Below are 12708 nucleotides of genomic sequence, written 5' to 3'. Positions count from 1 at the left end.
GTCCAACACCATGTGAGACTCGCCTCTAAGGAAAGCTGTCTCGGGTGTGGACCAATCAATTTCAAGGACAGTGCATACATTATCACAGTTATGTTTTTTGTTTGCATTCCGACCGTATGTATTGTGGTCAATGCAAACATGACTCCTTGTAAAAAAGGTGTCAGTTTTGTTGCCAGAAAATAGGGTACAAAACCAATTATCGTAGTTTTTTTTATCTTACCAGGCATAGCCCACTGAGCTATTAGCTTCTGTTTCAGAAGTAACCTGGCCACAAATGAAGTGGGGGGGCCCTCCTATATCCACTGCTGGATGCGGGCCCTGCACACCCTGTGGGACATGGCGATTTATTTAACCATACTTTACCATACTGGTTTATGCGGTTTGGTGAATGCGGGGAGCATAGACGGGGGTATCGAAGTACAGTATAACAATGGATTTGGGTGCACCGACTTGTACTAGCCATTATGTAGCCATCCACACCCTCCTGATAACCAATTTGTGTACGGTCATCACCCAAGCTCAAGCCTGCTTAGCTTCTGATACATCTGACGAGTTCGGGCGTGTGAGAATGTCACGGGGATGTTTATCACAGATGTTTGTTTCTCAGAGAGGCCTATTGAAGGTCGCTTTATCACAGGTAGATGCATGTGTGTATATTGACCTTCCACACTATACTCAGCCAACCGTGCTAATCAGCGGTGCGGGGGAAGGACAACAAACTAAACACATAAAGCAGTTCTTAACAAATGAATTTTCAATCTTGATGATTAAAAGTGCATATCCCCAGTGATTTCCGAATATCAGAAGGAAGAGCATTCTAGATGGCCGCAGAAGCGCATCTTAAAGCGCGCGATGCGGTAACTGTCTTTGTTCGATGGTTAGCCAATAAGTCGCGTGAACCAACCGGTGCATCTTCATTGGCTGGCACACATCGCCCTCCGCGACCAGCGGGTGTGATGCTGCATTGCGCTGGGCGCATCGGGCTGGCGACGTGGGCGAGGCTGACGAGTGTGCGCGGCGCCGCCTTGCAGAGCGTGGACGATCTGGAGGACGAGGCCCTCGACAAGGAGGACGAGGTGGAGAGCTTTCCCCCAGGCATTCCAGCTGCGCCCCAAGAGGCCACTGCCACCACCACCATCACCAGCGATGGCTCCTTCAAAGTCTCCACCACGGCCGGTGGGTGGCACAGACGCGTGCCAACGCCAATCCCGTTGACCGAAACCGGTTGGCTGAGGTTTTGCAAGCGGCGGTGGCCTGTGATTAAACTTTCAAAGGCAGTAATCGAAGTAGGTTTCTGCTCGATTGCTTGTGTGGCGGTGCTCCTCTCCTCTTTACAGTTGTGAACTAACGATGTGAATTGTGCATTCTTGTGGTGGGTTTGGCACTATTTGGACACACGTGTAGGGCGGACAACGAAAGGAAAATTGAAAGCGTATTGTTTGGGGAAAAACGGAAGGAACCAGAAAGAGAGGAAGATCAAACGGAGAATGGCTTGACGACGACATCAGAAATTGGTGCCAGAAAGACGTACACTAACCATATTGGCACACGACAGAGGAAAGTAGAAACAAATGACGAAATGTGCAGTGGACCAACCTACGGGCTATATCGGCCCATGGATCGAGATGATAATGATGGTGGTGGTGGTGGGGTTGCGTCCATGCATACGACCTCCAAACATAAAATGGGTGCGTTTTTTTTTCATCGGCCCGACTCCGATGCACGTTGTCGCCGATCACGTTTAACGCTGCGTTGCTTTCGCGCAGACGTGGACGGCCTCATCAGTCAGGCGCTGCTGCTGGGAAACTTTGAGCGAGCGGTGGAGCTGTGCCTGCACGACGGGCGCATGGCGGACGCAGTCATCCTGTCCATCTCCGGCGGGTCTGAGCTGCTCGCCAGCACCCAGAAGAAATACTTTGCGCGCAGCCAGAACAAGATCTCTCGGGTGCGAGCGAAGCTTACGGCCATCCGTTATTTTGTCGTGTTTTTGATGCTCCCCCCCCGCTGAACTGGCGTCGCTGAAATCCTTCTGCATTTGAATCCAGGCAGGCAACCGCCTGTGACTTACCCAGAGTTTAATGGTCTCAGTCTGGTCACTCGTGACTAGACAAAAACATCAATCACATTGTATTTAGTTCTGCGCTTAATTTCGCTCAATCTTAGCTCTTAAGAATTCAAAATATGGGTTCAACTCGCATGCGACGAACGTTATGCTTAGTAGCAGGGCGGATGGGACTTGTGCTGCCACCTGGCGTGAGGGTGAAAGATGATCTGATCTTCATGGCGGTACCCCGGGGTACCAAAGAATACAAAATGGGCGAGGCAATTAATTATTTCATTTCTGGGACACTTTTTTTCTGGGGTACCAATCAATCCGAAATCAGTGCTACTCCGCGATGTCGAAACGCAGCGAGGAGAATTGCACCGTAGTGGTGCATCGTGAGTACAGCTCGTCGAGATGAGCCGATTTCCGCATCGCCGGCCATCGACAGACTAAAGATGACTGCGTCACGGACATTGTGCGAGAGCCGGGGTACTATGGTACCCCGGGGGACTGCCATCAGGTTTATCTGTAGGAATTCAGAAGTGGCTCTGAGATATTCACTTCCTCTGACCGTTTTGTTACATGGGATGGGAGGGGGGGGTGCAAAAGTTCCGAGTGGATTTTTCATCTTCTAATGTGATGCCCTTAATATAATCGGGATTAAATGGTTGGAAAATACATGGAAACATGTCTAGGTTTTGATGACTACATGTCGTGTCTTTTGATCCCAATACTCTTAGTGGACACTAGATGGCATCCCTTCATCACACTTTGTAAAGCGTGGCTCAGCCTGGGCACGTGAGATCCCCTTGGGGGCCATGTGTAGGTCCGCGATTCAAGAATCGAATCCTCGTTGTCTCGCTCGTTTCCGCGGTGTCTCAACGTGTGTCTCGTACAGTTTTGCATGAGGTGGAATGTAAGGTTAGCAAATTGGTGCGTATAATTTTCACAAGTACAGTAAAACCTTGGATTGCGAGTAACTTGGTCTGCGAGTGTTTTGCAAGACGAGCAAAATTGTAAATAAATATTAATTTGATAAACGAGCGAGGGTCTTGCAATACGAGCAGTACGTATAGACGCTTTGTCTGCCGAGCGTCACGTGATCACAACTGATATACGAGTGCTTTGATATACGAGTGCTTTGGATTACAAACACGTTTCCGGAGCGAATTATGCTCGCAATCCAAGGTTTTACTGTATATATAAAAAGATTGTTACCCATGCTCATGGTGCCAGTATCATGAGAGTTTAAGCGTTGATTTGAATATATTTTGCATTGCTGTGCACCTACTCAAAGCATGTCCATTGGAGCAAAGCATTGTGTTTTTATGCTTGTTGTGTGCACACCGATGAACGTTAACCTGGTTTGATTGCTGTCCATGCACAGTGTCGGTGACATTACGCTTCTGAACGTGTATGCTGGACCTCCCCTAGGTTGACTTAAGCCTAAAATGTCTACTTGGTCCTGTGGGTCCTCGTTCGTTGGAACTTTGGGGAGAAAGGAGGTGGCCGCTTGTGCGTGGTACTGGCTCCAAAGTTATCACACTGCCACGGTGGCGAGATGTTAACTGCCTCGCCCGGTGTACAGGAGGTCGTGGCTTCGATGCTGACCATGACGCCTGCATATTTGGAGTTTGCATGTTCTCTCCGTGGTCACGTGGATTTTTCTCCGGGTTTTACCTCCACATTTAGACCATTTGGCTGCTATACATTTCGACATGATAAGCCACTTCTCGTTGAGCTATCATTTGTGGCCAGGTCAATTCTTAAAAAGAGCTATACAGCTCGGTGAGCCTTACCTGGAAAAAGAAAAACATGTTTTAACAGTTTATGCCTTGACCTGAATAGGTGCTTGCTGACAACACCCAACAGGCTACAAAGCTAAGAGAGTGCTGTGTGTGTGTGCGTAGCTGGTGTCTGCGGTGGTGTCGCGCGACTGGGAGGACATTGCTCGCTCATGTGACCTTGACAACTGGAAGGAGGCCTTGGCCGCTCTGCTCACCTATGCCAAACCGCACGAGTTCCCGGCCTTGTGTGGTCAGTGCCAAGTTTTCCGTCGTTATCGTTCATTCCGTTTCTGTGGTTTGTTATGCCTTCCAACTGAGGCTTTAACTGCGTATATTTATGTATGTTGAACTTATTTCACATCATACGTTGCCAACCGTGCTAAGCAGAGGTGCGGGTTAGTTTGCAATCTAGATTTAAAAGTGCACAGCTCCAGTGGCTGCCCAGAAATCGGAAAGAAGAGCATTCCAGACAGCCGCAGAAGCGCATCTGAAAGCGCGCGATGCAGTGATGGTCATTGCTCGATGGTTAGCTGGGCTTGCGTATGGAGCAGAAGGGTGGCGAGGCGATGTAGATGCAAAGCAACAATTGCAATTTCACATTCAGGTGGTCAAGCCAGGTAACCGTGTCCGGAGCAGCTGAGTGCATCTCAAAATTAAGATCCACTGTAAATGAAAGTTCAGTTAAAAATGGTGTTGCTATTTAGAGACTTGCCCTATAGAAAATTAAATGGGATAATCAAAGTGTTGCCCAAAACGCGCGATAAATAAAACCAGCGTTAAATACATAATACTTTTTGGCCGAGTCTATTACGTCGCGTGCCATATGCCTTGCCTCGCCTTTCCATCAAATTGTCACGTATGGCGTCATCTTCTTTAGAGACAGGGGAGGCAATATTGCCAATGCTAATTAAATACTCCCAAGGACAACTCATGTTGGTAAGGATTGCCGAATCTATGTGCTGCGATATTTTTTCACTTTGCACACTTTTCAGTTTTTATTCCGTTTTAATTGTCGTGGTGCGTGCTTGTGATCCGTGCGTCGTTGCTCGGTGGCGGCCAATCTTTCCCTACCCACCGGCGACTTTGAACCCTCAAAACATGTCGATGGACCACCACGCATTTCTCACAACTCTGAATCGTAGCATCTGCTGCAGTTCCGCGGACGTCTTCGCGGGAAGCACCAGTGGCCCGCGGAGCACAGCTTGGGAACCACGGCTCATGGTTATTACACCACCTCATGTATGTGCGTGCGTGGGGAGTGGTAGTGTAGCGGCCGGCGTGCTTTGTGCTATGAAACCGGCGACCCGAGTTCTATTCACGCTCATGGCCAGCACCAGTGACGGTTTTCTTAACTGGTCATGCACCTCCCCTAGGTCGACTCGGCCTCAAATGAGTACCTGGTGCGGTGTGTTTATATTGCCGCTGGGTGTTGGCCATCCACCCCCGCGTGCGTCGTGCCGGCTTTCATTGGTGCTCGCTAACAGCACTTGCCCCAACAGGCCATGAAGGCTATACGGGGGGGGGGTCTTTGTGCGTGCGTGTGACAGACACGCTGGGCTCGCGTATGGAGCAGGAAGGCGACGAGACGTTGTGCGCCCAAGCCTGCCTGTGCTACATCTGCGCCGGCAATGTGGAGAAGCTGGTGGCGTGCTGGGACCGAACCCACGACACCAGCTCCGGGCTGGCCCTTCAGGTGCCCAGCACCCCCCCCCCCGCCCCCCGCCCCCCGCCCCCGTGCTCCCGACAGTATCCACTAACAGGCTGCAGCGGCCAACATCACAAGGGCGTCTATGGTGGTCAACCACCAAGCACTCTTCAGGCTCTCAAATCCCCGCTTGGCTTCGAAGATCTGACGAGATCGGGCGCATTCTGCGTGATATGGCCACAGGCTACATTGTAGACAGCGGAGGAACGTGTAATAAAAGTGCTTGTGCAGTACTTGTGTGATGAACTCGCACTGACCAGCGTGGGGACCTACGGTCAAATAACTCCGATGACCCGAATGGCGTGGGGAGGTCCTCATCCGGCAGTGTATTGACAATAAAGCACATATACTTGTTGGTATTTAATTTGACTTGAATTGTGCCGGCCTTCTGAAAGTTTCTGCCTACAAAATATGTAGGGTGTGTAGGCATATATTTCTGCAAAATACATTTTTTTTTTGGGGGGGGGGTGGGGGTGTTGACAATTGTTGTAAACCTGTTGGAGGGGTCCATTTTCTGCAACGTTTTGATTCAGGCTTTTATGATTTAGCTGACGGACAAACGGAACACCATGCTTTTATAATTTAGCTGACGGACAAACGGAACGCAGGGCTTTTATAATTTAGCTGATGGACAAACGGAACACTGGGCTTTTATAATTTAGCTGATGGACAAACGGAACGCAGAGCTTTTATAATTTAGCTGACGGACAAACGGAACGCAGGGCTTTTATGATTTAGCTGACGGACAAACGGAACGCAGGGCTTTTATGATTTAGCTGACGGACAAACGGAACGCCGGGCTTTTATAATTTAGCTGATGGACAAACGGAACGCCGGGCTTTTATAATTTAGCTGATGGACAAACGGAACGCCGGGCTTTTATATTTTAGCTGACGGACAAACGGAACACTGGGCTTTTATAATTTTGCTGACGGACAAACGGAACGCCGGGCTTTTATAATTTAGCTGACGGACAAACGGAACGCCGGGCTTTTATAATAAAATTTACTTGTATGCCACTGCATACAACACTCCAGAGCTATAACAGAAAACTCAACTGCTCGCATCTTTTAGTGATCCATCCCCCACCGTGTCGCCCGGCACGTGTCGTTAAGCGTACGCGGCGGTGTGTCCTCGTCCGCGTGCGTGGCGTCACCCAGGACCTGATCGAGAAGGTGATGGTGATGCGGCAGTCGATGGAGGCGTGCGGCACTCGCGAGGCGGCCACGGGACAGGCGCTCGCTGACAAGCTGGCGCACTACGCGGGCCTGCTGGCGGCGCAGGGCAGCCTCGCCGCTGCCATGAGCTACCTGCCCGAGAGTGCCACCGAGGTGCGTGAGCCGCCGCTTGCTCTGCCGCTCGACCCCTCGCAAAGGTCACGAGCCCCACGTGGGGCGGTTGTCACCCGGTCGTACGAGCTGTGCCCGTTTCGTCTTGAGCCACCGATTTTATTCCAATTGAGATGTTTCAACGTCGTATCGGGAGGTGAATAAATGGAGGAATTGGCGGTAAACCGGTGCAGCGTAACACTCCGGTCCTCGTAAAACAGTCTTGACAATGTCGCTGTGGCCCTTTAGTGAGCTGCAGACTTTCCATCAGGAACCATCCGACCAATGCTAGGGCACGGGTCAAATCTACCTTTGGAACACGGAGCCAATCGCCATCAGGGCAGGGTTGCCATACACGACAGACCGTGAAGCTACGTGTTCAGCTGCTCATAACATGTCTTTCCGACTGCTTCGACATCACGAGAACTTATTTTGACCGGGGGTTGCGAATTGTGGGAAAATAAGTAATGATTGAGAAAAACGTGCTTTTTGTTATACTGCGTACCGGTGTGCCGCCAATACATTCACATGCGAGGAGTCATATTGTCCGCTTATTGATTTCGTGCACGAGCAGATGAGAACTTCCTCGAATGTGATTGCCGCGTGTGCCCATTTGCCGTGTCGTCGACATCAGAGCCAAGTGGTGGCGCTGCGGGACCGGCTGTACCACGCCCAGCAGGAGGTTGCCGGTGCCCAGGCAGCGCCGCCATTCCCTTACACCCGTGCCGAGCTGACCAAGCCACAGCAACAGCAGCAGCAGCAGTATGTTCAGCCTGGGGTTCAACAGCCGCAGCAGCAGCAGCAACTGCAGCAGCAGCAACTGCAGCAGCAGCCACAGCATCATCATCACCAGCAGCAGCACCAGCCGCAGCCAGCTATGAAACACCACTACCATCCGCAGGTAGGGAGGTCGCCCAATGCTAACATAGTTTAGTTTTCCCCCGGCCCTCGCATGAGCGGGAACAGCACAGACAGTTAAGTGTCGCCCAGAGTGCGGCTGCGGTCACCAATCTCTCACCAGAATAAGTTTAAAGAAGTTTATTTACCGAGTGAATTCCGTTCAGTCTTGCAGATATTTTTTTGCATGCGTCTTGGCCAGGAGACAACAGTGGCAGCCAAGTGCTACATATGACAAGTTATCGACCGCATAGTCACATTACCGCCCAATTTTGGATCATTCTCTGGCAACATCTCAGACTTTGAGCAGGTTAACCCTGCAGCCATTCAATCGCTCACTCACCAATATTAACATGAACATATATAAAAACGTTGCTGATCAACTGTCCGCCATATGGAGAGTTTGCCCAAGTCACTCTTGCAAATAAGGCTATCCGGGTTTCTTGAGTTCTCATCTGGAACAGGATGCAAAGGAAGAAGGCTCACAATGGTAGAGAGCATATTGCGTTACCCACTGCGTTGCTCAAGTTTTTGCCTTTGTGTGGCCGGCCCAGATTTGGGTCGGGGAGCAAGTGAGCCGAGGAGATAGTGCCTCCTCTCTGTCTGTCTGTCGCTTTGCATGTAGGTGCAACCGTCTGGCCAAGGCTACGCTGGCCATTTGGCCCCACATGCTGGCCCAGGAATGCCAGGAATGCAGGCCGGTAAGCTCTTTTGTCTACTGCATTGGCTCCTAGCAGAACGTTACTAGAGCTGGCTGACACCTTGATGGTGTTTTATCAGATAGCAGTGATAAGAGAAATGGCGGGTGCCAGAGTTGATGTCACTTAAAACATTGTTGTGGTTAATTAACTTGCTTTGGGGAGGGGTCTTTGTGGAAAGTCAGAGGTGACTCCTTGCCATAGGAATTTTGTAATTTCTACCACGGGCTCAGTGCTGCAAATACAAAATAAGCACCGCGTTCTTTTGAGCAGGGAGACGGTGCTTCCTAGTTTCTACGAACTACACAACTCGAGTTTCAACCACAGTTGCTGTCCCGGGATTGCGTTTGTTAGATGTTGTTTTATCATCTGCAGGATGGAGTCCCGTACCTTCCGGGCCGTTTTGCTTCACGGGTTGGCCTGGCGTTTACTGCTTCGGACTTTTAACGGAGCGGAAAAATACTTTCCCGAATATATGTTCAAAAAAGTATTGTCGACGGGCGGAACATTTGCTCTTGCATTCAATTCAACTTTTAACAATTAAAGTCACGTTTTGTTTGCAGCCCGGTATTGCCCTTGGACACGCAAGTACTTCATGGATATAATTATTTCTGAGAGTTGTCTGTCAAACTTACGTGATAAATAAGTCGCCAAATCATTGACACTCCACTATGTTGACCAGCCCGCGTTGCCCTTGAACTCGAGTTCTGCGAAAATTCGGGGCCTAATCTTCAGGCCCCCTTGAGTCAACTCGAATCAGCCATCCAATGGACACTGGGTACTTGTTGACGTCACTCTCGCTGGTAGCATGACTGTGCGTCCAGTCCGTTCACTGGCGGTTTCCCCCCCTCCAGGTCCCGGCGTGGCCTCCGTGGCCCCAAATCCGCCGGGCCCAGGCTTGTTCACTCCGATTTCCGCGCCGCTGCCGGCCGTGGGGCCCATGCAGCCGCCACCACTGTCATCTGCCGTGGGGCCTGGGGCAGGGCCGAACGCGTACTCGCGTGCCGCCGGGCCCAACCAGGCTTACCCACCACACCCCACCATAACCGGTGAAGTGCTGCGTCGTGCACAGCGCTCCCTCTCTGTGTCTTCCTGTCACTCTGTCTTCGTTGGCCTCTTTATATATCTTGCACTCTCTCTGTCTGTCTGGTTACTGTCTTGTATGTATGTTGAACTTCTTTCGCACAATATGTAGACAACTGCTAATGGAGGTGCGGGGGAAGGACAACAAACAAAATACAAAAAGCAGAAATTAGTTTTCAATCTGGATGATGATTTAAAAGTGCACAGCTCCAGTGGCTTCCTAATATCAGAAGGAAGAGCGTTCCAGATGGCCTGCAGAAGTGCATCTGAAAGCGCGCGATGCAGTGACCGTCTTTAAGCTTTCTGTCTCTTCGTCTTTGTACTTTTGCCTCTAATTGTCGCTCATACTGTGTGTTTCTTCCTCGCTCTGTCTGCCTGCTTCTTTCTGGCTGTCAAATACTCTCATGTGATCTCTAGTACTCTCATGTGATCTCTAGTACTCTCATGTGGTCTCTAGTACTCTCATGTGATCTCTAATACTCTCATGTGATCTCTAGTGCTCTCACGTGATCTCTAGTACTCTCATGTGATCTCTAATACTCTCATGTGATCTCTAATGCTCTCATGTGATCTCTAGTACTCTCATGTGATCTCTAATACTCTCATGTGATCTCTAGTACTCTCATGTGATCTCTAATGCTCTCATGTGATCTCTAATACTCTCATGTGGTCTCTAATACTCTCATGTGATCTCTAGTACTCTCATGTGGTCTCTAGTGCTCTCATGTGATCTCTAATACTCTCATGTGATCTCTAATGCTCTCATGTGATCTCTAGTACTCTCATGTGATCTCTAATACTCTCATGTGATCTCTAGTACTCTCATGTGATCTCTAATGCTCTCATGTGATCTCTAGTACTCTCATGTGGTCTCTAATACTCTCATGTGGTCTCTAGTACTCTCATGTGGTCTCTAGTGCTCTCATGTGATCTCTAATACTCTCATGTGATCTCTAGTACTCTCATGTAGTCTCTAGTACTCTCATGTGGTCTCTAATACTCTCATGTGATCTCTAGTACTCTTATGTGGTCTCTAGTACTCTCATGTGATCTCTAGTACTCTCATGTGGTCTCTAATACTCTCACGTGATCTCTAGTACTCTCATGTGATCTCTAGTACTCTCATGTGATCTCTAGTACTCTCATGTGATCTCTAGTACTCTCATGTGATCTCTAGTACTCTCATGTGATCTCTAATACTCTCATGTGATCTCTAATACTCTCATGTGATCTCTAATACTCTCATGTGATCTCTAATACTCTCATGTGGTCTCTAATACTCTCACGTGATCTCTAGTACTCTCATGTGATCTCTAGTACTCTCATGTGATCTCTAGTACTCTCATGTGATCTCTAGTACTCTCATGTGATCTCTAATACTCTCACGTGATCTCTAGTACTCTCATGTGGTCTCTAGTACTCTCATGTGGTCTCTAGTACTCTCATGTGATCTCTAGTACTCTCATGTGATCTCTAGTACTCTCATGTGGTCTCTAATAATCTCGTGATCTCTAATACTCTCATGTGGTCTCTAGTACTCTCATGTGGTCTCTAGTACTCTCATGTGATCTTTAGTACTCTCATGTGATCTCTAATACTCTCACGTGATCTCTAATACTCTCATGTGATCTCTAATACTCTCATGTGATCTCTAACACTCTCATGTGATCTATAATACTCTCATGTGGTCTCTAATACTCTCATGTGATCTCTAATACTCTCACGTGATCTCTAGTACTCTCATGTGGTCTCTAGTACTCTCATGTGATCTCTAATACTCTCATGTGATCTCTAATACTCTCATGTGATCTCTAATACTCTCATGTGATCTCTAACACTCTCATGTGATCTCTAATACTCTCATGTGGTCTCTAATACTCTCATGTGATCTCTAATACTCTCACGTGATCTCTGGTACTCTCATGTGGTCTCTAGTACTCTCATGTGATCTCTAGTACTCTCATGTGGGCTCTAATAATCTCATGTGATCTCTAATACTCTCATGTGGTCTCTAGTACTCTCATGTGGTCTCTAGTACTCTCATGTGATCTCTAATACTCTCATGTGATCTCTAGTACTCTCATGTGGTCTCTAGTACTCTCATGTGATCTCTAGTACTCTCATGTGATCTCTAGTACTCTCATGTGATCTCTAATACTCTCATGTGATCTCTAGTACTCTCATGTGATCTCTAATACTCTCATGTGATCTTTAATACTCTCATGTGATCTTTAATACTCTCATGTGGTCTCTAGTACTCTCATGTGATCTCTAGTACTCTCATGTGATCTAATACTCTCATGTGATCTCTAATACTCTCATGTGATCTCTAATACTCTCATGTGATCTCTAATACTCTCATGTGGTCTCTAATACTCTCATGTGATCTCTAATACTCTCATGTGATCTCTAATACTCTCATGTGATCTCTAATACTCTCATGTGATCTCTAATACTCTCATGTGGTCTCTAATACTCTCATGTGGTCTCTAGTACTCTCATGTGATCTCTAATACTCTCACGTGATCTCTAATACTCTCATGTGATCTCTAATACTCTCATATGATTTCTAATACTCTCATGTGGTCTCTAATACTCCCACGTGATCTCTAATACTCTCACGTGATCTCTAGTACTCTCATGTGATCTCTAGTACTCTCATGTGATCTCTAATACTCTCATGTGATCTCTAATTTTCTCATGTGATCTCTAATACTCTCATGTGGTCTCTAGTACTCTCATGTGATCTCTAATACTCTCACGTGATCTCTAATACTCTCATGTGATCTCTAATACTCTCATGTGATCTCTAATACTCTCATGTGGTCTCTAATACTCCCACGTGATCTCTAATACTCACGTGATCTCTAGTACTCTCATGTGATCTCTAGTACTCTCATGTGATCTCTAATACTCTCATGTGATCTCTAATTTTCTCATGTGATCTCTAATACTCTCATGTGGTCTCTAGTACTCTCATGTGGTCTCTAATACTCTCATGTGGTCTCTAATACTCTCATGTGATCTCTAATACTCTCATGTGGTCTCTAATACTCCCACGTGATCTCTAATACTCTCATGTGATCTCTAGTACTCTCATGTGGGCTCTAATACTCTCATGTGGTCTCTAATGCTCTCATGTGATCTCTAGTATTCTCACGTGGTC

At 48.0% G+C, this 12708-nt stretch overlaps 1 protein-coding gene across 2 annotated transcripts in view; it reads left to right on the top strand.

Moving 5' to 3' along the window:
- Window positions 1-12708, top strand: part of LOC116950995 (protein transport protein Sec31A-like) — a 46887-nt gene that overhangs the window by 21421 nt on the left and 12758 nt on the right. For both annotated transcript variants that reach the window (XM_076073389.1, XM_032969253.2), the window contains exons 15-22: window positions 1032-1176; window positions 1767-1945; window positions 3955-4081; window positions 5379-5524; window positions 6697-6867; window positions 7499-7765; window positions 8387-8462; window positions 9314-9508. In XM_076073389.1, coding sequence (XP_075929504.1) covers window positions 1032-1176; window positions 1767-1945; window positions 3955-4081; window positions 5379-5524; window positions 6697-6867; window positions 7499-7765; window positions 8387-8462; window positions 9314-9508 — 1306 coding nt within the window. The remainder of the gene's footprint in view (window positions 1-1031; window positions 1177-1766; window positions 1946-3954; window positions 4082-5378; window positions 5525-6696; window positions 6868-7498; window positions 7766-8386; window positions 8463-9313; window positions 9509-12708) is intronic.

This window comes from Petromyzon marinus, chromosome 41 (genome assembly GCF_048934315.1).
Source record: "Petromyzon marinus isolate PM22_M1 ecotype Great Lakes invasive population chromosome 41, UKy_Petmar_22M1.pri1.0, whole genome shotgun sequence".
Taxonomy (NCBI): Eukaryota; Metazoa; Chordata; class Hyperoartia; order Petromyzontiformes; family Petromyzontidae; genus Petromyzon; species Petromyzon marinus.
Note: the sequence above shows the minus strand (reverse complement) of the source record. Positions and strands in the feature narration are given on the sequence as shown.